This window comes from Sphaerodactylus townsendi, linkage group LG06 (genome assembly GCF_021028975.2).
Source record: "Sphaerodactylus townsendi isolate TG3544 linkage group LG06, MPM_Stown_v2.3, whole genome shotgun sequence".
NCBI lineage: Eukaryota > Metazoa > Chordata > Lepidosauria > Squamata > Sphaerodactylidae > Sphaerodactylus > Sphaerodactylus townsendi.
This window is the reverse complement of record NC_059430.1, coordinates 25,488,676-25,515,164: the sequence shown is the minus strand read 5'-3', so window position 1 is coordinate 25,515,164 and position 26,489 is coordinate 25,488,676. Positions and strand designations below refer to the sequence as shown.

The 26,489-nt window shown below is 44.1% G+C and overlaps 2 protein-coding genes across 3 annotated transcripts in view; one reads left to right on the top strand and one right to left on the bottom strand.

Annotated features, from left to right (window-relative positions):
• B4GALNT3 (beta-1,4-N-acetyl-galactosaminyltransferase 3) overlaps window positions 1-26,489 on the top strand; it is a 403,403-nt gene that overhangs the window by 4,654 nt on the left and 372,260 nt on the right. The gene's annotated exons all lie outside the window — the stretch shown is intronic.
• Window positions 1,351-26,489, bottom strand: part of LOC125434730 (sodium- and chloride-dependent GABA transporter 2-like) — a 193,534-nt gene continuing 168,395 nt past the window's right edge. For both annotated transcript variants that reach the window (XM_048500342.1, XM_048500343.1), the window contains exons 13-15: window positions 21,130-21,230; window positions 16,094-16,264; window positions 1,351-5,284 (exon numbers count right to left, since the gene is read on the bottom strand). In XM_048500342.1, coding sequence (XP_048356299.1) covers window positions 5,123-5,284; window positions 16,094-16,264; window positions 21,130-21,230 — 434 coding nt within the window. In that variant the 3' untranslated portion in view covers window positions 1,351-5,122. The remainder of the gene's footprint in view (window positions 5,285-16,093; window positions 16,265-21,129; window positions 21,231-26,489) is intronic.

Here is a 26,489-nt window from a genome sequence, read left to right as displayed (position 1 = left end):
ACAGGATTGCTTTTTTCATTATCAGGGTCACGTACCTGGCCTGATCCTTGCTTATCAATGTGTTGTTTCACAATATTAATATGACAGTGATGAGCAAGCTTCAGAGTTACCGACTGACCTGGAAATTCACCTACCTACCCCACACTGGCTTTCTCATTCTTGCTTTTTAATGATCGGTTTGACATGCAAGAGATAGCCGAGGAAGCTTTTCCCATGTTGTTCAGGTAAACATTATCATTCACTAATTTCTGCAGCTCCAGTGGTTTGAACGGCATGGCCAAAGGGCTGGTTCAAAAGTTGGCAACCTTAACCAAGTCTGATACACCTTACAGCAATGCGGCCTATGGATCCTCCAATTTGTTTTTGCCTCGGGGCTTTTGAAACCTCTTAGTTGCCTCCCAGAAGAGCATGGATGTCTCTTCTCGCCTGGGATGAAACTTCTCTACAAGAGCAAATGCAATATTTTTGCCAGCCCTCTGTGCAAAGGCCAACCACCCCCTGTTAGAGCTGGTGTTCTAGATGTCACCTGTTCTTTGTCCCCCAAAATGTATCACGAACATATATAGAGGCCTTCAAATTGTTGTTTGTAAAGTCAAGTTATTATCAGAAAATGGAAGTATTTCAAGTCAAGTTAACTTCTTTCAAAAAAACCTGGCTCTGATACTTTATTGGTAGCAACCTGAATGCAGAAATGAAGCTGTTGAGGCGGGGCGGGGGGTCGGACACTGCTCTGCAAACTCACTTAGCACCGTTCTACTTGCATGAACTATAGTGCTAGATATACTGCAATACAGGCCACTAGCTGGTAATTATGTGTACAGTGTCTTGTGCAAGTGGAAATACATGTTGGGATACAATAAATTTTACCACAGTGCAAACTGCCCGTGTGATCCTTTTAGTACATTTCCGCCTGCACAAAAGCTCTAGCGTACATAGAAATCTTCCATGGGATCCAGTCCTGGGGATTTCTTTGTGACACACAAAAGTCAAACCCATCCAACCCCCAGCAAAAAAAATATTTAGTGACCCTATACTAGCCAGATCTTATCAAATCTCTGGTTAATACTTGGATGGGACACCACCAAGGAAGTCCAAGGGTTGCAGTCAGCTGACACCTGATGGCCCTTTCCACCACCACATGGTCACTACCAAATACCCATCCTTGTCTCTGTAAAGATTTTTTGCTTTCTGCCTACCACAGCAAAAGAGCCCCATCACAGATGAAAAGGAAATTTGGCAAGTATCTTTCTTTGGTGAAAGAGGACAGTTTTCTTTGTTGTATCTTGACAAGGGTGCTGTCAAGGGAAGGAAATCCCCCATTCCCACTGCCCCATTTTAGACCACATCTGATTATTCTTCAGGGCATGTTGCTTTATTGCACGGGGGAAAGGCGTAACAACCACAACAAATGCTTGCAGTTTGTTGCAATTTATCCTTTACCTGCTCAAACCTTTATCTTTACCTGCAGTACACCTCTGACCCGGGGTTCTGCAGCGCTCCCTACGGCACCAGCAACGGCAATGCGGCCACCCCAATTCTGACGCTCTTCTGCCCCCTTAGTGCGCATCATTTTTGGACCTGGTCGGAAGAGCAACATTTTGGAGTATTGTGGGGGACATCGGCAGATATTAGTGCGCCACAAGGAACAAGCCGATCAGAAGCCAGAACAGGAGGTGGACAAAACGCGACCAGCAACGTTATGATGACGTGTGCACGTGTTGACGACAAAAAAAGAGTCCGACCAGCCAATCAAAACAGAGACCTGCCCTCCAATGGCTGCAATCACTGTGGAACATGTGCTTTTGGGGAACGCTGCAATTCTGACCCCGCGTTCTTTAGGGAAGATTTCCCGAAGAGCAAAATGATGTGGGGAACAACTTCTCTGTGCTCAAAAGCTGCGGAGTCTAACGCACGCGGGGTAGACGCCCTTTGGCCCACAACAATTGGTAAGTGGGGAACAGCCCCTAGTAAGCTTAATTCCTAAACTTATCCAAATAGATTATTTGGATAATTTGAAGTAATATGTTTTTACTTATTGCAAGTAAAGATGAATCAGCTCAAGCTACAAGGCTTGCAGTGAGAGGTCCCAGTCAGTGTTTTTAGTTGACTGCGAATTTGAGCGAGGTTTTACAAAGGAAGGAAATCCAGTCCACAATATTTGGTTTTCTAGCCAGATGGGCTTTCCGTTCCCATCTGTTCTTTCTGCATCACAAGCCGTATCCAAGCCTTTGCATCATAATTGCTAAGCTGGTATCTGGTGAGATTTCATTTTCAGTATTTCTTACATGTCTCCAATGTATGCTAATATGGTTTAGGCATTTAAGTTTAGGGCAGGTCTGTTCAAGTCACATTTCTTTTCGTTTTCCAGCAACTCGAGAACGTCACACAGAGCTACATCAAAAGTGGTACATTCAAGTTGAAATCCTGTCAGCCTGCTGCATTTTCTTTCTGCACCGGTATCTTCTTCTCAAAAGTTTGCAAAAAAAAAAAGATTTTAAATGGCTTTGACACTTTTTTTTTCCTGGCAAACTCATCTTGCTTCCAATTTATCACCTTCTTCTCCTCTAGGCCCTCATGAAATGAGAGGGGTCGAGCGCTCGGTTCTGATTTTGGAGCCCAAACAGCAGTTTGCAACTTGGTTAAAAAAAAAAAAGAAGAAGCAGCAGCTTCCAAAGGGTGAGCGAAAGAAGCACCTAAAATCCCTGCAATTAAAATAAATTATGCAGATCTTGCTGCCTTTGCTTCTTTTGCATAATTGATATCATTTCCGACATCGGTATTATTTATTTATTTATTGAGGATTAGAAATGTTTTGTCAGGAATTTGGTGAGGGAGTGAAGGCACAAGGAAAGGAAAGGAGCATTGATACCTTTTGGTCACAATTTTTTTTTAAAAAAATGTTTTGCTGCCAATTTATTACTGATGAGCAGAGGAACTGAAAAGCAGCAGTAAAGCATACATTTTGTATACAGAAGGACCCTGTTGGTTTCCTTTCCAGTGTCCCCTTTGAAAGGATCGCAGTTAGAAGGACCGGGAAATGTCTTTGCCTGAGCTCCTGTGAGACCTGGCACCAGTTGGACTAGTGATGAGCTTGGTAGAGCAGTTCATTCCAGGTAAGTTTGTACATTCATATGCAAGGCAAAGGCTTCATTCTGAAAGATATCAGTGCTGGTAACAACTGTGGTTAGGAGAATTGCCTGAGAATACCAGATCATAGGGAGAGTCCTCATATGTATTTACAAATTACAAATCTTCAAATGCTGGTGGAGTATAATCTTTTGCCTTGATGCCAACCAACTAGCTTGTTCTTGACCACTGACTCTCAACTCTTTAATTTTGTTTTGCCTGCATACTCTTGCACTGGACAGTGGGAAAAGTTTTGAAAAGAAAAAGATGCATCAAAGGATGGGCCAGTGCTGCAATGGGAAACCTAGCCTTGTTTACCACCACCCCATCTAATTCTGTTGCCTCCCCCACACACAAAAACCTTCTCCCCATATTTTTTAGTTCAGAGGTTGGCTTCCTACCTTGACTGACCAATCCATGTGGATCCAATCCATGGTAACCATGAAGCTTAAACTGTTGTAATGTGCTCTATGTGAAACTGCCACTAAAGACAACTTTGAAGTACTGATAATGTAGGGTTGCCAGATCTGCCCTTACCATCAGCAGAGGTTGGGGGAGGGGATATGATTGCCAGCTCCAAATTGGGGAATTCGTGGAATTCTGTGGATTGAGCTTGGGAAGGATCTCAGTGGGTTACAATGCCATCAATTCCACCCTGCAAAGCATTCATTTTCTCCAGCTCTCTATAGTCTGGAGATAAGCGATAATTTTGGTGGATACTCAGGTTCCACCATTCCCCATGATTATTATTTACAAAATCCTTTGAGGCTTAGGAACCACTTATCCATGGGACTACCTCTCTCTGTGGGAGCCCTTCTCACCTGACCAAAGCCTTCTGAAGGTACTGTGGATTGTTACTGCCCTATAAACCGGTAAAACAGTGCCCTGAACCTGAGCTTGTGGCCCTGCCTTATGGAATGGCCTGCTTAATAAGGTAAGAAAGTCTCCCTTCAAGAAGGTGCAGGAAAGCTGGACGGGCTCTTTGGTTTGGAGAAGAGATAGGGCTTAGAATCCACTTCCAAAGAAAGTAGCAGGCATATTGAGAGATAAGAAACTCTGTGGTCAAACTGTGTGTGAGTGTGAGGCTAGCTAGGATACTCCTACCTGGGGGTAAGATCAGTGTTTTATAAGTAAGCCAGCTGGAAGTGATTGACTCAAAGGTCTCTGGTCTTTTTTTCTCCCTGTTCCATTCAGGTACCTTTGGGAGCGAGCAGGCACCAGGAAAACTGGCAGGTGTTGTGAACACTTCACTAGAGAGAACTGTTCTAGAGTCTTTCCTGGAACTTCCAGTAGAGTTCCTTTCTTTAAAGCTGGGGCTTGAATTTGTAACTGTCTGCAAAGCATGTTCTCCAGCCTGAAAAGCTGAGTCCATATGAAGCTGCCTTGGAGGTGTCATTGGCTCCCATAGCATAGCACTGTCAACTATGGCCAACATTGGTCACCAGAGACCCTTTTGTAAAGCTGGAGATGGCTGGGATTGAACCCAAGACCTTCTGACCCCAATGTATGGGGTGTACCCTTGCACTATGCACCCTCCCAGAACTTTTGATCTCATGAAGGAAGCTTCTTTTTTATTGAGTCACACTCTTGATTCTTGAAGACCAGTATTGTCCAGTGTGGCTAGCACTTACTTTCCAAAATAGGCAGGGGGGTTTGCCCTCCTAACCTGGCCATTGAAATCCTTCTAACTGGAGATTCCAGGGATTCAACCAGGGCCTTAAAGCAGATAAAGCATGTGATCTATCACTGAGATTTGGCCCAATTTCGTAGCTTTCTAATAGTTGTTGTCCATATGTGAAAAACACTGTTGGTCCTGTCCCATTCTGGGTGCCAGGTCAAGATGGAAGAGAAGAAGCCATCCCAGGTCAGAAATTTCTGCTTCTTGGGGGGAATCTGTCCAAGGCAGAGAGGGACTGAAGAGGACTTCATACCACGTGTAAAGGAAAGCCACCAGAAATAAGCACCAGCCTTTCCAAAACTTAAACAAAGACACCTCCTAGGAGCTCCAGAAGGCAGTTTCCTTCTCTGTAGTGATGAGCACTTCTTTGGCTGGGCTCTGGCATCCTGGCTTGGAGTGGTCCCACTGTCCTGTCAAGTCAACCAAGTGCTTCTTTGGCTGGGGCAGGTCCCCTGCTGGAGCAGTCAGCTGACATAACCGCTGCAGAAAAACCAGAGAGGTCTCTGTTAATTAAACTGTTCAACAAACCAATGCCCAATAGCAATCCAATGTCATTTGGTGTGGGCAAAAGGCATTGCAAGAACCCAGAGGTGGAGCTACCAGGGGATCGGGGGGTGCGCATTGTACCGGGCGCACTCCTGGAGGGGGAATCGCCCTCTCCTGCCCCCCGCAGCACCCCCACACATACACACTTACCTTCATGAAACAGTGCAGGCTGGAGAAGCAGCCTGTTCCCTTCAGGCTGAAAACAGCCTGGTGGGAACTACACTTCCCAGGATATCTTGCAAGCCCCAGGGTCTCCTGGGAAGTGTAGTTCCCACCAGGCCATTTTCAGCCTGAAGAGAACAGGCCCCTTCTCCAGCCTGACTAAGGTAAGGAGGGGCGGGGGCACTCTGGCCCAGCTACGCCTCTGCAAGAACCAATTCATTCCACTTCCTACTACATGCTTACTGGAATATGGATCAAAAAGGAGCAGCAGGGAAATGGCTCACCATTGCTACCTGTCACCCTGGTCCACGTCATGCCTCTTCTGCCTTAAGGCTCACTTTTAGGTTGACATGCTGCAGTGTGTCATAAAAGCCCAGCAATATTTATAGATGAATGGATAGATGCTAGAATGCATGATTAGGGAGAACAGCCAAAAGTCTTGTGCCTTCTTAAAAACAAAGAAATACATTGTGTTGAAAGTTTTACATGTACGGTGTCTCTGATTTCAGTAGTGTGCTCAACTTTTAAACTCTCTTTGGGAAACAGTTTTTTCACCCTCTCCTTGACTAGTCCAAATTATATATTTACAGACTATATGTTTATATATTCATGTGTACTCCTATGTACAGTGGTATGACAATGTCAGAAATGTGGTGAATGTTGACATTTACCAGAAAGATTTCAACAAATCCAAAATGAAATGACAGAAATTTTTGGAATGTACCCATAGACAGTGAAGCCAATCAAGAACCTTTAAGAAACCTCCGAATATTTAAAAAAAAATCAAAATAAAGGGCGTAATCATGGTATAGAAATCAGATATTTAAAAAGCAGACTGATTTCTTCACATTTTCTGCTGAATCGTGTGCAGTCCTAAGACTTACTTCTAAAAGGGTTAATATTTTCAAGTCTCTGACACCGAAGTGTAGCTGGGAACTGAGCCTGGGCTGGATTCTGTGTTTTCCGCGGCGCAAGAGAACTGGCCAGGTGGCACCAGGCGCCGTCTGGGCAGTCCTCTCATGTCGTGGCCAGCTCAACTGCTGCCCGAGGAGCAGACCAACGACTCAGCCATGGCATGGAGCAGCCAGGCATTGCCCAGGAAGGCCTCAGTCCGCCCCTTGGGCAGCAACCGAGCCAGCCGAAGAGCCAGCCGAAGGCCTGTCTGGGCGGTGCCTGGCTGCTCCATGCCGTGGCCAGGTCATCAGTTGCCCAAGGGGTGGACCAAGGTCTGCCTGTCCATCTGAAGTGCAGGGAGCGATTTTCCACCCCTCACAAGACTTAAAGGGACGTGCCCGGGGTGTTTGTCCCCGGATATCCCCATTGCATCTACACTACTGCACTGACACTTTATTGCAACATATACCTCATCGTTCTTGTCTACTTCAAGTACTGGATGAAGGACCTTCATCGTGCAATCCTAAGCAGTTGGGTGCCATCTAGCCAACATGGCAACCCCTTAATTCATCGGATGAGATAGGTCAGAAGTGACTTGATGACATTTAATTGACATAGTTCAGCATATTAACCTGGAAACCCCCTGAACTGCATAGTACACCTGCAAATTTTGGCATGGGACTGCTGGTACTTTTATATATTTACTTAAAATATTTATATGCCTCCCTTCTTAAGTCCCACTTGCTACAGGCAGAGCCAGTTGATGACACTACCACTCCCAGACCCCAAAAATCCTCAGAGCTGATCTCTAGTTGATACAGGGAAATATACTTTCTATAGAGAGAAGACAACATTGGCTTTTGTGTGTTATGATGTTGGTACCTTTTTAAATAGATTTTAATGCACTTTTGATTCTTATTGTTACATTATGTTATATTGTTTGTTGTTGGTTTTATTGTACACCGCCCTGAGCCCTTCCGGGGGGTAGGGCGGTCTATTAAATTTAATTAATTTAACAACAACAACAATAATAATTCGAGAAAGGAAGGGGTTAACTCAGACATACTTTTTCAATCCCATCAATCTCCTTCAGACATTAGAAAATACCTTCATGGACGGTTTTATTCCAAGGATTCTCTAACAATTTATAAGATAAGAAACTGAGAGTAATAATATGTCTCTCCTGCAATTATGAACTACAAGTTGGGGCCCCTCAAAAGTTATTTTAGGATGGATGAATAATCTGGAAAGTTCTCCACACATCTGCCCCCTTCAGAATTCTGCTGCTCTTAGGGGTCATGGGCAGGCCAATTTGCCTATCTTCCTCTCTGGCCAGCCCCCCCCCCCCCCCCCGAATGATCACAACATTCTACGCCTCTTTCAGCTCATGTACAGGAGCCTTTCCTATGACAGACACTCAACCATGAATGTCAGTTATTGGAAAAAATGATGTAGATCTTCCACACCCATCAATTTGCAGTGGAATCAAGAGAAGCTGCCATCAGGAATGGCATGCAGCATCTGGAGAATATCAGGTTAGGATGTTATTTTCACTTACATTTGCAGACAAGCCTGGAAATGGGTTTCCAGATCACCAGACAGACTTGGCCCCTCAACAGAGAAACCAGATACTGTCCTTACCCAACTGTGTCTCACCTTTCAAGTGAATGTTAAGATATTGATTTATCTGTCTTCCTTTTTTAGTCCTATAAGTGGAAATTCTTTTCAGCACAATTTCAAACATCTCTGCATGTTTTCAGGTGTATTTCTACAAAAAAAATAAGGGTAGCAGTTTGCTTTTTAAAAGATAGCTGGGGGCTAAACCAGAGATTGTTTACTGTGGAGTTCTGCACCCGCAAAAAGGGCAAAATATGAACTATCTAACCATAGATTTAATTCACAGATTTTAATTCATTTAATTCATGGAATCAGACTTTTTGACAATCAAAGTCAGCATTGGCTGGCAGCAGCTTTCCCGAGTCTCAGGCAGAGGTTTTTTCAAATCACCTAATATTAGATCCTTTTAACTGAAGGTGCCAGGGATTGAACTTGGGACCTTCTGAATGCCAGGCAGATGATCTACCACTGGGTCATCCCCAAGGGGATGTATTGGGACATCAGATGCTGGCATTTCTGGTTACTGGCTTCTTGTGGAAACCATATCAGGTTTTTTTTTCAGGGTTTTAATTTGCCAATAAAACAGAAGGAAGGAAGGAAGGAAGGAAGGAAGGAAGGAAGGAAGGAAGGAAGGAAGGAAGGGAGGGAGGGAGGGAGGGAGGGAGGGAGGGAGGGGGGAGGGAGAAAGAGAAAAAAGGGGGAGGGAGAGAGAGAGAAAAAGAGAGAGAGAGGGAGGACGGACGGACGGATTTGATCTGGACTTGACGGACGGACGGACGGATCTGGACGGACGGAGAGGAAGGGAAGGAAGGAAGGGAGGGAGAGAGAGAGAAAGAGAGAGAGAGAGAGAGAGAGAGAAAGGAAGGAAGGAAGGAAGAGCTCAACTTCAGTCCAACATTCAGTTGGTTCTATTCACAGCAGTCCCCCCAGCTCTACGTCGACCTGGGAAATGGCAATGGGGAAAACAATGCTTCAACTGAATGCTGTACTGAAGTCCAGAATTCAGTTGAAATTCTCCCCCTGTCACCCTCCATCACTGTTTCCCAGGTCTATGTGGACTTGGGAAATGGCACCGGGGTGGGGGGAGCATGATCTTTTTTATTTGGTAATATTCAGGCTCAGGTTTTAGAAAGCTGAAAATTTTCGGTAAAAAGTGAATAAAGCTGATAGTTATCCAGAAAGCCATCTTTGGTGGGGGAGGGGGAAGGACTTGGAACTAGTGTCCCTGAGTAAAGAGGAAGGGTGCCATGCATCATGCTTGTCTTTGAATGCACACAGAAAGAACAAGATGAATGGAGAAAATTATCTTCTGGATGAGCACCTCTTCTTCCTATCATGTGACTGTCACATCATGGTACTTCCTTTCACAAGCTGATACCTCAGTGGGCCCCCATGCTGCCATCTGGGAGATCGTGGATCTAAGAACATAATGGGATGATTCTGATCCTCCTCCCCTGCCCCCCCCCAAAAAACCCCAACATACAGGGAACAATCATTTGAACAATAACTAACCAGAGAAGGCTGTCAGGACTACAAGTCCCAACATGCACCAGTCCCACGGGTGGCCACTGAAGCGGGAAGCTGCCACGAATGGGAACCCTGTGTGGGAGAAGGGACTGCGGTGATTGGATAGCGTGATGCATCGAACCAGCCTTCAATGCTGGAACTGAGGGGAGATCCTCAGTTCCAGCACCCTGTAGCAATGGCGATGCAATTCAATAAAGCTTTTCTGTTCAAGTTAGCTTTGTCTGAGTGTGTCCAGCCTTACACTGGCAGTGTTGGTTCAAGGCATTTTTTCTGGCCCAAGCAAAACTCTCCCATTGCCCCCTTCTGTGATGCCAATAAATGGGACTCAGCTTGGAGCTGGCTGTTAACAGTGCAGGTCCAGGAAGCCATTCTGGTTGCCTCCCACATCATTAATGGCTGGAAGTGAGCTCGGTTGACCCCTGCTGTGCTTCTGTGCTTTCCTCACCAGCTTGGCAGAACACTGACCTTGAACGGAGGTCTTCCGCCAGGAACCATTCAAGCTATCCCAGGTGTTAGGATGAACAAATCTCTTTTCCAAAACAAGGACCTAAGAGCTGAGCTCTGTCAGGCCATCGTCCTCAAGCCTTACGGCATATGTAGCTGTCTTATTCTGAATCGGTCTATAGAGGTCAATGTCATCTACTCAGACTGGCAGTCTCTCCATGGTGTCCGGTTGGGGTCTTTCACATCACTTCCTTCTTGATCCTTTTAACTGGAGGTGGTTGGGATTGAATGTGGAATTTTTCACATGTCAAGCAAGATCCCTACTGGTGAGCCGTGGCCTGCTCACAGGCCATCCTGTTTCCTATAGTGGCCAGCCATATGCTTCCATGAAGGCCAAAGTATGTACCTTTATGCATGTACTATTTACCCCATGGCTATTTGCTTCACAGTGGGTCTTCCAATGGTTGTTTGTTTACACCCTGAACTGTTCTGCTGCAAAGTGGCCCCAGCTGAGCCAGTCCGCCATTTTGCCCTCCTGTCACTTCCTGCTTCTCTCAGTGAAACCCCGTCTAGGGGGGTTGCCTGCTGTCTTTTTGTTTTTTAAGGTGCTGTACATGATCTAGCATTAATTTTTAAGTTTCATGTCAATTTCAGGGACATCACTCCAGCAATAGACCCTTAGTGTGAAAATAAAACCAGGAAACAGCCCTTTTGATCCTTCCTTATTGGTGGCCAAAAGAGCAGGAGGAACTATCGTGGTGTGGGCAGGGGGAAGATGGGGATAAGGGAGAAAAACCAAAGGAACCAAAACGCACGCCAATTCTCTTCACTCTCCCTGAGAAGGGAGAGGAAAAGTTGCACTTTCAGAGCTTTCAGAAACCATGGAGAATCTCTAATCTGAAAATGCGGTGACTGCTATATTCTGTCTCAGAGAAAGATGTTAGTATGGTTAGTTGAAGTGTAGTGGTTGAGAAAGATGTATTCTTTCACGTTAGAATATAGTTCCAAACGAATGTGAGATTTATCATTCATTGTTATGCACTGTCTTTGTCAAAACCATTATTTTGGGCATTATTGAACATGGTACCCTAATAGAAGATAATTTATAGTTAATTGAACAATTATCATCAAACTTTCAAAAGGATGGGGGTAGCAGGGCTGGGTATGCACTAGGGCTTGGCGGAGCATTCTACAACAAAGAAAATCCGGCATGTTGAGTTTTGTGGTGGAGGAATATACAATCTGCTAACATTTTTTTTGTGAGATAGAACAGAATGGGGGGAAATGTGCAAAACCAAGAATTCAACTGGAAGGGAATGTATGCTCAGTGTGAAGAAGACCACGCGTGCATAAATAACCTTTGTTATCTAGCATGTGTGAAAGCTGTTAGTATCTTGGTCTTGGGCCTTGTTTGTCATAGAAATGTGGTCTGCTTCTGGTTTTAAGAAGTGACAGTTTTATTTCATTTTTCAAGAGAAATGGGTGATGAAAGGAAACACTTTTTCTTGTTATACCAGCAATTATGTCTGGGTTAAAGGGCAAAGTGGATGGAGGCTGAATTTTTGGGGTCCCTTAAGATTTGGATTTCTTTGGGTGGAATTCCGCCTATTTATTGGCACATGCTACCTTTTTGTTCTACATTAATTTTTAATTAATATTAGTATTTTCTTCTAGCAGCTTTAAATATTATGCAAGATGGGGCTGGTCCAAACTGGATTTCTTATATTTTAATTGTGACTTTTATTTGCAGCATAAATGTTTTATTTTGGAATATTTATTTCGTTATCGTGAGAATATTCTGTAATGTTTGTGAGAGTCTTTGGCTAAAGCAATAAACTGAAACAAACCACCCTGCTTGGGCTCTTCTTAACTTATAATTTTATTGCCTTTGTTGTTTAATTAAACATTGTTTTAAACTTTGTTTTTATTGATCGGAAGACCCTGCGAATGCTGCAAGCAGAAGAATTGCTCATAAATTTAATTGATAATGCCGTCTCCACAGTGCAACCTCAGCATTTCAGAAAACAGAGGAACTGCTCATTTTATAAATGGCTGTTAGGGATGTTCATCTTTTATGCTCTTCTATTTTTATCCCTCTCTTTCTCCAAGGAGCTCAAGATAGCATGCGTGGTTCTCACCCATTTTATTCTCATGACAACCCTGTGAAATAGCTTAAGCTTAGATAGAAGCAGAATGAAAACATGTGACAGGTCCAAAGTCACCCAGTGAGCGTAGGGTTCCCAGCTCCGTGTTGGGCTCTAATGGAGATTTTGGGGGTGGGGCCTGAGTAGGGCAGGATTTGGGAATGGGAGGAACTTCAATGGGGTCTAATGCCAGTCAGTCCATCTTCCAAAGCAGCCAATTTTTTCAGGTAAACTGATCTCTGTCACCTGGAGATCAGATGCAAATCTGGGAGATTTCCCACCACCATCTGGCGGTTACAACATGAACCACACTGCACCAATGGCTATAAGTACATCATACACTAATAAAATCACCATGACTGTGTCAACTGTCCCTGTTTATATCTAATTAATATCTCAGCTATGTCTCACATGCTGCATCCTCATCAGATACAAACATGATTACAAACAAAAATCTTAACTTCAAGTAACCATTTTGTTCCACAAACATATACTCAAAACCCAAATGACGTATCAATATTTTCACGAATGAGTTGAGATGGTTTGTGAATTAGATATGAACAGGAACAGTTTATTTATACAATTGTGGTTATTTTATTAGTACATGAAGTACTTATAGTCATAGGTGCCATGTGGCTGGTTTTATCTTCTATTGTACCTACCCCTTACCTTTCTCATAATAGTGGAACCACCTGTAGGATGGAAACCCTAAGTGAGATTCATAGATGAGTGAGGATCTGAACCCAGGATTCCCTGGTGATAGTCCACTGTAACCATTATGCACATTGCTTCTTTAAGATTTTAACCCTCTGTTACTCTTATTACCAGGTTGGTCTCAAGTTGAAGAACAAGATTAAGCCCAGTAGCACCTTGAAGACAAACAAGATTTTGAGAGGCAAAGTTTCCTTTGTCATATTTCCAGCTTATATCCTGGAAATCTTGTTGGTCTTTAAGGTACTACTGGATTCAAATCCCGCTCTTATTATCATTGTTGTTCTCATAGCTAGTTTAATATCATCATGTTTTCAGCATTAATCTTTTGTTAGATAAATGTGCGTCCAATATTTTTGTAACGCCTATTTGAATAGAAAAGCAGGATACACTGTTTCTAGATAAAATTAATAAAAACTGGTTATTTCACTCCCTCCAATAAATCTGGAGATCTTCATAGCGGAATATAACATAGTACACAAATCCCAGAGAGAAAAATAATATATTTTTAAAATGATGTACTCATCCAGACTCATCCAGTACTCATCCAGACAGCGATCTTGCATATTAATAGCTCATGTATACCACCCTGAGTAAGGGCAGAACAAGAATACCTTAGATAGATGGATATGTATAAATAATACATATCATTATAATGAATAATTTAACAAACTAACTAATAATGACTCAAAACTAGTAAATTCAAACTTGGTGGATTTAGAGCTTGGGATACTCTTTTGATTTTACAGTAGAGCTATCTTGTGACACTGAGACAGTTCTTCAACTTGGCCAGCTCAAGATGGCAGACCCATGATCTATAACGTAGGTGTCAAACTCGCGGCCCTCCAGATGTTATGGACTACAGTTCCCATCATCCCCTGCCAACATGGCTAATTGTAGTAACTGTCGTTCATAACATCTGGAGGGCCGCGAGTTTGACACCTGTGATCTACAAAGTCATACCAGAACCATCATGGTAGATGCAGGTTGCCCTCAGAAACCATCTTTTTCTCTCCTGTCTTGAAAGTGTGTCACAGAATCCAGCAGTGCACATCTCCTGTCAGGAGATCTACAATTTGTAGCCTTAGATTTACCTCAGGGCTTTGCTTTGGTGACACACACACACACACACACACACACACACACACACACACACACACACACACACACACACACACACACACACACACACACACACACTGTATTTCTAAACACAACTTGGCTATGACTAGACTGAACTAGAACTTGCAAAGGAAAACCTATTTTTCTTCACTTCCTGCTGTATTATTTTTGCACGTGGTTTGCCCTTTGCCTCCCCTACTGCTTAAGGCTCCCGTTCCTTTTCTTCTCTGACTGAGGATTTGCCTCACAACTTGCTATGCACCTGAGGTGGACATTAAATCAGTGCCGACATCTACCATGTCAGTTTTCATTATGTTACAATGCCCTCGTCAGCAAACAAGAGCCTGATGGGCACGGCATTACCTTCCCAGAAGTCAGAACACTGGGAAGGACACCCTCTGCAAAGTTCACCCTCTCCAGTGTTAGTGTGAGATTCCTCAACTTTGTCACTGCCATTTGAATTACTTCACCAAGATGCACATATTCCCAGAGATGCATCTCTAAAAGATAGGGGTGTCACTTCTTCTGCTGTGATGGGAGGCCTCTTAAAAAAGCAACATCACATGCAGCATTACATCACTTCCTGGGGAAACCCAGGAGTGACATCATGAGAACATACGAAAGAGCCTGCTGGATCAGACCAGAGTCTATCTAGTCTGGTTTTTAACTTTTCCCTGACTGCATATATTTATTTGTACACTGCCCCGAGCCCTCCAGGGGAAGGCAGTATAAAAATCTAATAATTAATAAATAAATAAATTAAAATAAAAATAGTCCAGAACTCTGCTACTCGCAGTGGCCCACCAGGTGCCTTTGGGAGCTCACATGCAGGATGTGAAAGCAATGGCCTTCTGCTGCTGCTCCCCCCGCCAGCACCTGGTCTGCTAAGGCATTTGCAATCTCAGATCAAGGAGGATCAAGATTGGTAGCCATCATGTGGCTCTAGGGATCACTGGAAACAATATGGCTTTGTAATAGCGTTTAGGTGATTCCTAGAGCAACATGATGTCATTTCTGGTTTTCCCTGGAAGTGATATTATAGCACATGCAATACCGGCAACCCCCCATATCCCCATATCCCCAAGCTCCTTCTAGCTGTCATGGAGAGCCCGACAACTCTGGTTACGTTTTAGCCTTCTCGAAAGATATAAACCATCATTTTCACTGAACCCATACCAATGATTTTGCAGTCAAGATCCAAATGTGATAAGAATGTTTATTCTCTTCCATAAACAGACTGGTGGTCCCTGCCTATCCCCTTGGTGTAATGTTCCTCTTATGACCTCATCTAGGTTTTGGTTCGCTCAGCTGAAAATGACAATGGCTTTAATGTGGATTAGATAGGAGCAGAGGTTTATCAGTGGCTACTAGCCACACTGTCTGTAGTGAATCTCCACACTTTGATCCCCTTTATCTCTGTATACCAGTGCTAAGTGGCAGAATCAGAGACAGGCCTTTGCCTCGATGCCTTGCTGATTGGGCTTCCATGGCAACTGATTGGCCCGTGTGAAACAGTATGCTGAGCTAGATTGACCACTGGTCTGATCCAACATGGTCCTTCTTATGCTCTTACGACAAATAACAAAAGCAATTTCTTTAAAAGGCAGTTACTTGGCACTCCTGCCATTTGGCCAAATTAAGGATTTGAATTCCCCATGACAGATTTTTTGTCCCTCCATCCAATCAGTGCTTCATGCATCTCAAAACTGTGAAGCCTGTTTGGATGGGAAAGTGGCCTATAAATGTTTTAAATGAAACAAAAATAAAATGTGATGTCAATCCACATCACTTTATAAAGGAATAATTGCCTAACTTCGGCATCTGACCATGAAAGCTGATGCAACAGGGAATCAGTCTTTGTGGTGCCAGAAGACTGTTACCGTGGTTGCAACAGACTCTCTAGAAGGGGCCCAACTTGGAACTAGAAAATAAGACATCACGGATGCTTTGCAATAGTGCTTTACAATGAACAACAACCAAAGAAACTAATAAAAGAAACTGACAATGATAAAAGAAACTGACCCAAACCCACCCATTTATCCTTTTGTGAACCAAGGGACACCTTATTGGATAACCAATCCAGACTCTGTGACCTGCAGATGGAATGCTTTTTCTGTTTTACCTGTTTTAGAGATCCCTTGGTTTTCAGTAAGATGTACACAACATAAAGGGGAATGCAGATCATCGAGGAAAGAGCCATCAGCCATCCCACTGCGATGCCCCATGTGGGGTACTCATAGACATTATTATATTTGAGTGGTGTGTATCTAATGAGCGAAAACAGGAAGGTTGCCTGACAAAGATAAAAGCAGACAGAATGGCAGATATGACAAGTGATCAATTAGGAACGGCCACAGACAGCAAATGCATGAGAAGCAGGAGGAACTTGAATAAACGTACCTCATCTCTTTAATTCAGGACCTCTTAACACAACAGCTGCCCTTACATGAACAGCTCAGGCTAGCCCCATCTCCTCAGATCTAAGAAGCTAAGCAGGGTCAGCCCTGGTTAATATTTGGATGGGAGACCACCACCAAGGAAGTCCAGGCTTTTACGCAGAGCCAGGCAATGGTCTCTTCCCTTGAAAACCCTCAGACCAAGCTATTTCACACCGCAGAATCCCTGATAAAACCCAGGCTGAATTCTGCCCAAGTGTTTAGGACCATTTCTCAAACATCTTACATGTCTGGACGTTATAGCCAAACTGGACAAGATACTGGAAATCCACAATCAGATTTCCTATTAATTTTCTATTAATCAGGGGGGTTGGAATTGGTGGGGAAGTTGAACCTAATTCCCATGGTACTATTATCTGTAATATAAATCCCACTTCCAATGTTCTGCTATTTACTCTGATACAAGAGCGCACAATGTTTTTCCTTTCGGGGCAAATAGCAACTGTGTGTGCGTGTGTGTGTGTGTGCGCGCGAGAGCGCCCATACAATGTACAAGAAAATGTGGAAGGGAAGGTTAAATGCTCTCTTCTTCATCGCCAGTTTGAGTCCACCTGTTTGAGTCCACTTGTTATTAAAGATTGACTGAAATATGACAGTAGCAAAGCAAAAAAGAACTTGATATGACTTCCACTCATACGGCTTTTCGTTTAACCTGCACAGCTACCTGTATGGAACAGCTATGCCTGTTTCCTATATTATGCCAACACATCTGTCTATGTGTCAGTCCTCAGCATGGTAATTTAGCACGCATAGCAGTTTTTCCAGCTAATTTAAATGGAAAGCTGCATATTTAGTTAGCTCATTTGAACTCCACCTTTCTTCCTAATGGAGACTCAAAGTGGCTTGAATGCTTCTCCTCTCCTTCATTTTATCCTCACAGCAACCTTGTGAGGTAGGTTGGGCTGAGAAAGTGGGACTGGCCCAAGATCCCCCAGTGAGCTGCCATGGCATGAGTGGGGATTCAAACCCATGTCTCCCAGATACTAAATGATACCCTTAACAGCTACACCACATTGGAAGCTATGTCAGTGTGAAGTCATATGGATCTTTTCCTCAGTAACTTTGTATTTAAATTGGCCCTGAAACTTTTAAAAAAAATGGGACATCAGACATCTGACCTCTGAGTACTTCTCTAGTTGTGCCCCAAGGCAGCAGGAAGAACTATGCCTTCAGCTGAGACGATCACATTGTGCTGTTTTTTCCACTTCTTAGGAGCAGCAGTGGTGTAGTGGTCAAGAGCAGGTGCACTCTAATCAGGAGAACTGGGTTTGATCCCCCACTCTGCCACTTGAGCTATGGAGGCTTATCTGGGGAACTAGATTAGCCTGTGCACTCCAACACATGCCAGCTGGGTGACCTTGGGCTAGTCACAGTTCTTTGGAGGCCTCTCAGCCCCCTCGCCCACCCACCTCATAAGGTATTTGTTGTGAGGGGGGAAGGGAAAGGAATTTGTAAGCCCCCTTGAGTCTCCTTACAGGAGAGAAAGAGGGGTATAAATCCAAACTCTTCTTCTTTTTAGCTTGTAATGACAGAGGATGAAAGACTTCTAACTTCTGTTTCTTATTGCTGTTTCAGTTGGCCTTCAATTGCAGATTACAAGGCAATATAATTTCCCCTTCCTGGAGATCCAGATTTGTGATGAACAGTCAGACATGTTTGTTGCCGCCGCACATAATTTTTCACTCTTCCCCTCTTTTCTATATAGATCTTCCAAGGGTTGAAGTGCGCAAGTAACCCTCCAGTGGGATTTTATAAATATTGTTCCATGGGATTAACTTTGATTCCAAACATTAGACCAACTCTACTGCAAAGACTCAGTTTCTTCCTCTCCTTTGATGCTTTTTATCCCTGCAGAAAATTACCCACAGGGCAAATGTCTACATCTCAGATTTCAGTCGGCAACTTATTTGCATGTCTTTGATCAAACAAGAAAATGTGGGCTAATTGTTAAAGTGTTACATGAAAGCAAATCTTAAGCTCCTTCTTTTTGGTTTGTTGATCCCATCTGGGCCAGCTGTGGTTTTTTCCCACCGCAAAGCTATAACCTGATTCTAACCACCAGGAAATGAGTTGAAGCTGATTTTGGAGCCTGGGAGACGAACTGCACATGGAAATGGATCTTGAACTACTAACCTTTGCAAATTGTAGCAAGATCAACAATCATGGGCAAGTAAGACTAGGTAGAAATATAATTCTGTTTGTTTATATGCTTTGTTAGTATAAAAGCACTGTCACATGATTGCAAGGTTCTGGTCCTAACCTGGAGTGGTTATCTATCGATCTATCGATCTATCAATCTATCGATCTATCAATTTCATAGACCGCCTCATCCTCGGAGGGCTCTAGGCAGTTCACAACACAAAACTAAAAAGCAGTCAATAAATAACTTAAATTATCTCTAAAAACTTTAAAATCAGTATGCGGCATAACATCCACATATTAGCAGTACCCGGTCTGAAGGCTGGGAGGGACTGGCAGCACCCCAGATGGAACTAATATAGGGCACTGCCAGAGATGCCACTTTAACATGACATATTAACCATTTTCTCAAACAGCCACACAGAGCTGCTATTGCCCCAGTGGGGGAACATACAGGCAACATAGAGATAATGGCCAATTACCCACTGCATCCTCCCCAAAATGTTAAAATTGTCCCAGTCCAAATCAGTGGCCTTCACAAATGCTGGTTCTTATCTGGTTTGACCCTGAAACTTCTCTAGACAGGAGAAGAGTAAGCCCAGAGAGGAGGAGGAGGTGGAAGAAGAAGGAGGAGGAGGAGGAGGAGGAGGAGGAGGAGTAGTTTGGATTTATATCCCCACTTTCTCTCCTTTAGGAGAATCAAAGGGGTTTACAATCTCCTTGCCCTTCCCCCCTCACAACAAACACCCTGCGAGGTAGGTGGGGCTGAGAGAGCTCCAAGAAGCTGTGACTAGCCCAAGGTCACCCAGCTGGCGTGTGTGGGAGTGCACAGGCTAATCTGAATTCCCCAGATAAGCCTCCACAGCTCAGGCGGCAAAGCGGGGAATCAAACCCGGTTCCTCCAGATTAGAATGCACCTGCTCTTAACCACTACGCCACTGCTTCTCCTATCATATCACTTCTCATATCACTTGAGAAGTGATATGATAACCATCTCCAAGTATTTGAAGGCTGTCATTTCAAGGATATTGTAGAGTTGCCCCAGAAGGTTGGACCAGAACCAGTGGTTTGAAATGGAATCAAAAGCATTTTCGGCTAGACCTTAGGAAGAACTTTCTGACAGAGCGGTGACTCAGTGGAGCAGGTTTGCTCAGGGTTGTCCTTCTTTGGAGGTTGTTAAGCAGAGACTACGTGGCCATCTGACAGCAATGCTGATTCTGTAAATGAGGGAGGGCAAGGCAGGCAGGGTTGTGTCAGTGTTTGGCTCATGCGGCCCTTTTTTGCAGGTCCAGGGAAATGCCCATCACCACCTTGGGGTCAGGAAGTAATTTTCCTCCAGGACAGATTTGGCCAGGGATCCCGGAACAGTTTTTTTTGAGGGGGTTGCCATTTTCTGGGCATGGAGTAGGGGTCACTGGGGGAGTTGGGGGGCAGGGAGGAAGGTAATTGTCAATATCTTACATTGTGCTTGGGGGGGTTGGGCTAGATGACTAACTCTATTTTCTTTGATTCTATGAATGTTCACATTCGGCTTGTGCACTTTATTAAGTGTTTGGGATGATATTAAATGTAAACATATGAAGCTTTGAATCAGACCACTGGGCCTTCAAGGTGAGAACTGTCTACTCAGATTGGCAGTGGTTCTCTGGGGTCTCGTTACCTGCTACCTGGTCCTTTTAACTGGAGATGGCAGGGATTGAACCTGGGAGCTTCTGAATGCCAAGTAGATCCTCCACCATTGAGCCACTTACCACCTTACCACCATTTCCTCTATTGCTTTGATTTAGGCACTAGAATATCACATTAAGAGTGACACCTGTTATTAAGGGCCAGCATTACAAAATTCCACAGTGTCCCCCAACCCATTGTTCTCTACAGCTAAACCATAAGGAGGACAATTCAGGAGACTCACATTGGTTAAAAAGGGCTGCAGAATTGCTGTAAGGTTGACAAGCGAGATGAAAATACCCTGCCTGATAAGAATACAAGAGATTTTATTCCAAGACAGAGTCAGAAAGAAAGCTGTGCATTTAAAAGTCTTGTGTATTTTCCCACTGTGCACTTGAATTCCAGCATGCTCCTGAATGCATGAACATGATTTATTAAGATTCATTTCCCAGGGGCCAAGGGCAGGTCAAAACATACCATTTTGTTTCCTCAGCAGATTAGTTAGGCTGAGAAACAGTGGCATACCCATGGAAGCTCCATTGGTGAGCAGAATTTGAACCAATAGTCTACTGCACACCACAGGCTATGTGGGCACAACCCTATGTATGGCTCATTCCGCACATGCAGAATAATTCACTTTCAAACTGCTTTCCACTTGCAAACAGTTGTGAAAGTGGTTTGAAAACGCATTATTCTGTGTGTGCGGAAGGGGTCTATAACACCAGACCAAATTCGAATGCTTATCAAGCCAAGACTGTATTAAATGATGCCATTACTCAGAGCAAGATCAGTTCTAACAGGTCCTCCCTTTTCTGCCATTTCAAATCAGAAATATCTCAATTAACCAAAAACACAACCCCCCACCCCCACCCCCCAAAAAGCATTGTATACTAACCAGGCAAACGCCAGGTGTGAGAAAAAGCCAGCATATTTTAACCAAGGGGCATGGCCGGTAACCAATCATGTCCTCAATATTGTCATAGAAACGGTCTGCTCCTAGACCATCAGAGAGAAGCAGAAGAACACATTTTTTTAAAAAAAATACAAAGCCATGACATTATGAACCTCTTAAACACAGTATAATGGATGAAAAAGTATAAAAACATTCCAGATAGTCATAACTCTACCTTGTTACTTATTTATAACTTTACACTTTCCGAAAGAGCTCAGAGTAGCTTAACAGCAATGCTGCAAGATGGATTTGACTGACAGATATACCACTAAGAACTATATATCAAAGCAGGGATTTGAATCGCCCATCCTAGTCCACAATTTTAAGCGCTACATTATGTGGCCTATGATGATGTTCAGTGAAGACATCTCCAGAAACCTGGAATTGTTCTGCTGAAGACAGATAGTATTAATTTCTCTGTGGAATGGCAAACCTTCCCCAGTGTGTATCGTCAACATCTAGGCTCTCAATTTACTCAGCAGATCTGAATTAATTAGGTGTCATTCAAGAGCTGGGGGAGTCTGGACAAAAAGGAACATGAATAAAATGTACACATGGAATCCAGATTCCAAAGGTACAAGCACCCTGTTTCTGTGACAGCACATGGCTTAGTCACTGTATAAGCTCATGCCCTTCTGTATAAGCTCATGCCTGCCATGACATCAGAGCAGTTTAGCCAATAGCATGAAGTAAAACTCGCAAGATCAGAAATGGGGCGTGGCGGGTGGAGAGAGACTATCGGATGAAGCTTCAGCCTAACTTATTAGTAGTCCTTCAGTTAGCTCAGTGGGAGGGGCAAAGGAAATAGACCTGTTAGACCAAGAGGAAGTTGACTCAGGTTAGCATTCTTGGTAAGGTTTCCTTTCTAGTTAGCAGCATTTCTACTTAGCAGCATTGTTGGAGCTTCCTTTCCTAATCCACTACCTGCAGAAAACTACATTTAGTGGTTTTAGCAAATCCATTGAAGGCAAGAGACTGAAAGAGAAAATAATGGGACCTGACAAGAATGGATTTACTAAGTCCTTGAACAGGAAGTTGCCTGTTCTACATTTCAAAAAATGGTGGGAGAAAATAATCAAGCTTAAGGAGTCACTGGTTCAGCCAGTCAACAATAATGTTTCCAGCTGAAAAGCTGCAGAAAGGATATGACACTCTTTCTACCCATCATCAGTTTAGAAGGACTGTGTACATTGCTGAATAGAAGGGCCTTGAATGACTTCTTGAGCAGAACTTCTGTTTAACTAAAGGTGCGGAGGGAGAGTGTTTGCAGTTATCTCGAACATCACGGACAGAAGCTGAAATGCCAGCACAAAGTAACAGTCTCTGGAAACAGAAGTCTTCTCTCAGGCCTATCTCATTGTTTCAAAAAATGATCCCATCAGAATGCAAATGTTATATAGCCAGCCATAGGGCAAGTTACTCCATACCATGCGACAGCTATTCTTGAACAGTTCTCAAAATCCACAACCTGCAGACTGAACGTGAACTCATCTACTTCAGTTTATGGCTCTAAAGGTTTGAGGACAACCAAGAACTGTTTGGTGAAATCAAATCTCTGATGAATGGCCAAGTGTCATGTAGGAGAGACGATGGCTTCAAGGCAGAGCATCAGTTGGCATGCAGAAGGTCCTGATTTCAACTTTGACATCTCAAGAGGATCAGGAAGTAGGTAATGTAAAGTAAAGTCTACTTGAGGCACATCCTAGGGATCCCCCCAGAATTACAGCTCGTCTCCAAGCTACAGAACTCAGTTCCCCTGGCCAAAAATGGATGTTTTGGAGGGTGGACTCTGTGGAACTGTATCCTATTGTCTCTGTCTTTCCAGGCTCCATCCTTAAATCTCCTGGAGCTTCCTAACCTGGATCTGGCAATCCTACCCTCCATCGCCCTCCAGTGGCCAGGGGGGAACTGGTAACCCTACCACTGTCAGTCAGCATAGACAAATCTGATAACTCATATTAAGGCAGCATCATGCATTCATGTGCCTCCTTTCAATCATCCTGGCCACCTATGATCTGCAGGGTATGCAGAGTGCATTTTCATGTTTTTTTAATGGTTGAAGTGGCAAACTAGGCAAGACCTGTGATCAGAACCCCGGCCTGCTGTTCTAACATAAATGGAAGGCGCAAGGGGTTGCAATTTGGATTAGGACAGCGGACGAGGAGGGGCTTAACTCTGTTCTCTGTTCTCCAACCAACTGATAATAATGTGTTGCCTGCAACAGAGAGTTGGTGGGCCGTTTAAGGTACAGAAAACAGCATAGGCAGAAGCAGTTAAAAATCTCCACATAACACTACCCAGATCAGGGCCTCCCAGAACTGCTTATTTGAAAAAAGACAATGTACTGGAAATAAGATCAGTTCATCAAATTCAACCATCTCATTTGTTTGTATTGCTTACATCAAAGATAGGTTGAATTCAGTCTCCACCCCACCCCCCCTGCCTTACTAGGACAAAATGTTCAAACATGTTCCTCAAAAGTATTTTAAATGTCTGAAGCAAGAGGGCATGTCTAGTGCAGTCCAAGCCAGATTGACATTCTTCTAATCCATTCAATATGTATTTAAGAATATTTGTGTATCCATTTTTCTCATGAGTATCTTGGGACCCAAAGTGGGGGCTTAGGCAGTGGACCTTAGAAGGGTGTAACTGTGTTTAGGATTGAGCTGTTAGGGTATCCTAAAGGTTAAGGCAAAAGTAATCTGGGTGAAGTGATCTTCAGTAAGCATTTAGATCCTAAGAAGTGTATTCCTGGACCAGACTGAGACTAACATTCTCAACCAATAAATGACCAACCAGCAGGAGCCAAATAGCCACCAGAAATTGGCCATTTACCACCTGCCTTCTCCTGGTTTGCAAAATAAGTAGCCACTGGGCCTTGAGTGCCAAACAGTGCAATCCAAAAACTTAGCAATTTATACCACAGATCAAGCATTCATTGTCTTTGTTACCCTTACTATAGACCTGTAATACCAGTCGAAGATATTTTCCCCTGCTGGCCGAGTTTGTGAATTAATCCAATCCCAAATGCTGGAGTTTGCAAAAGGCAATAACTGACTGCAGGCCCCTGACACGACAGGGAGGCCTTCGCAGTATGAGCACTAACACACAGCAGAGAGAAAAAACAGACTGGACTGCAAAAGGAAACATTCAATAAACACGAAACATCACAGAGAACTAAACGACTGCTTCAGCTTTATTTACATTTATTAGACTAAGGGCCCCCAATATGGTGCCCACGCGTACAATGGAACCCACTGACACCTTTCTTGGTGTTTGCTGAGTGTATTTAGGAAGTGAGAAGGGCCAGGTAGGGCTTTTGCCCAGCAAGACTTCTGATTGAACACTGGGGATTTGATTGGCAGTGCAAAATTTTTATAATGTAGCTTTGGCAGCAACAGCACAAGGATCTATTCTGTGTTGCTGAAGTTGAACTGCGGCAGCCATTTGATAGCTGTGCCCACTATGCTGCGTCAGAATTCCAAATGTGCCTTCAGGCTCAAAAGGGCTGGAGATCCCTGAACTAGACTCTTGACAGGCAGTCGCTTCTGTAGCATCCCCTGCATTGCAGACAGGAGTCTATGGGAACAGTGGCATCCTTGAGGCTACCTAGTGAATTTTTGCCTCAGGTGAAATGTGGGGCTTTCCTGGTTCCGGATCCCCACTCTCTGCTCTAGCAGAGATGTATCTGTAGAAAATGATGCCCAGAGCAAGCTCTATAGCTTGCCCTGCCCCCAAACTCCACAGGGAGTACAGGGGCAGTGCAAACCCAGTTGAATGCTGGTTGGCTTCAGCATTCAGCTGCATGTCTGCCCCACAAACTCCACTTGGATTTTGGGGTGGGGTGCAGTCGCTCACAGAGACTGTGGGGCATGGGCTGGCACCCCGTGAGGGGCAGTGCCCAGAGCATATGTTCTGCCCTATCCCACCCTAGATACGCCTCTGTGCTCTATACTAGCTCATTGTTTCTGCATCGGTCTGCATGCTTGCACAAGGATACAAATGTTTACTCAAAAATACAGGGGACAGATCATGGATTCATTCCCAGGCCAATTCCAAGGTTGGACTGGGCATCCTTCCAGCCAATGCCAACCTCAGGTATCTAATCTCTTTAACTCAGTTTCTTTCCAATGGGAGGGATGTCAGTGAGATTTCTATGGGAACTGTTAATCTTAGAGTTACGCACGCTGTTCCTGTTTGTAAATTCTGTTCCCTGTGCGCTACTATTGCAGCATCTGGCTTCCAATCTCATTGCATACCAGAGCCTTTTAGAAGCCGGATCCCTCTCCCCCTCCCCCCCCCCCAGTCCCCCAGAGCTCTTCCCTTTGGCAACTGCTGCCGCAAACAAGCAAGCAGGGTGGAAACCGCAGTGATCCTTTCGGGGAAATAAAGCTGCATGCAGGAAATCCCCCAGCCTTTGTAACAAGGACAGCTTTGACAGGCGGCGCGGACGCTGCCAGGCCGTGGGTGGCATTGTCAGGGCTGGCAACAGGCAAGCCTGGAACATGTGTCTTTACTCATGACACTTGCAACAATATTTTGGAGGTGTAAGTAAAGAGGATTTGGGTTGCCAGCCCACAGATTGGGGAAGCAGGGGAGAGGGAAATGGCATTTCCCGGGCTTTGGGAGCATTAATCTACCCAGTATTTCAGAACATGTCTACACCTTTTCAAGACAGGATAAAGGAGGTTTGGGGTAGAAGCAAAAATCCGCCCTACCAAATAAACATTGCACATTTAAGTCATGTAGAAATGCATAGGCTTGCACACAGCTGGCCAGGGGTTCCCTTTTTGGCTGTTTCCAGCTGCTGCGGCCCATTAGAAAGCCGCAATGAATTCTTGATCTGTCTTGCTAAAGTCCCTCTTTTGCATAAGCAATTGCTGCAGATGCCGGCAATTACTTAAGGGATGGCAGAGGAACATCTGAGGCTGTCTTAGCCTGTCAAACCGCTGATCCAAACTGACAGTACCTATCAGGCAACAGAAGGTCTTTCCCAACACCTGGTACCTGAATTCCTTTAATGGTATATGCCAGGAACCAATCGGAAGATCTTCTGCACACGAAGCAGTTGCTGTTCCTATAAGCCCCAATCCCTCTCCACATTAGTCTTCGTCATCCTTACCAATGTATTCTAAAAGTTGTTTGAAAGATTTTATCAGCGTTATCTTCACAATTTAAGAATCTTTAAGGAATAGTCATTACTACTAACTTTAGGGTTAGGCATTGCAAAGGGCACCTTGTGGGTTCCCTTGACCTTGGATCAGCCAGAAATAGTTGCATCTCCTCAAGTTTGTATATCTATT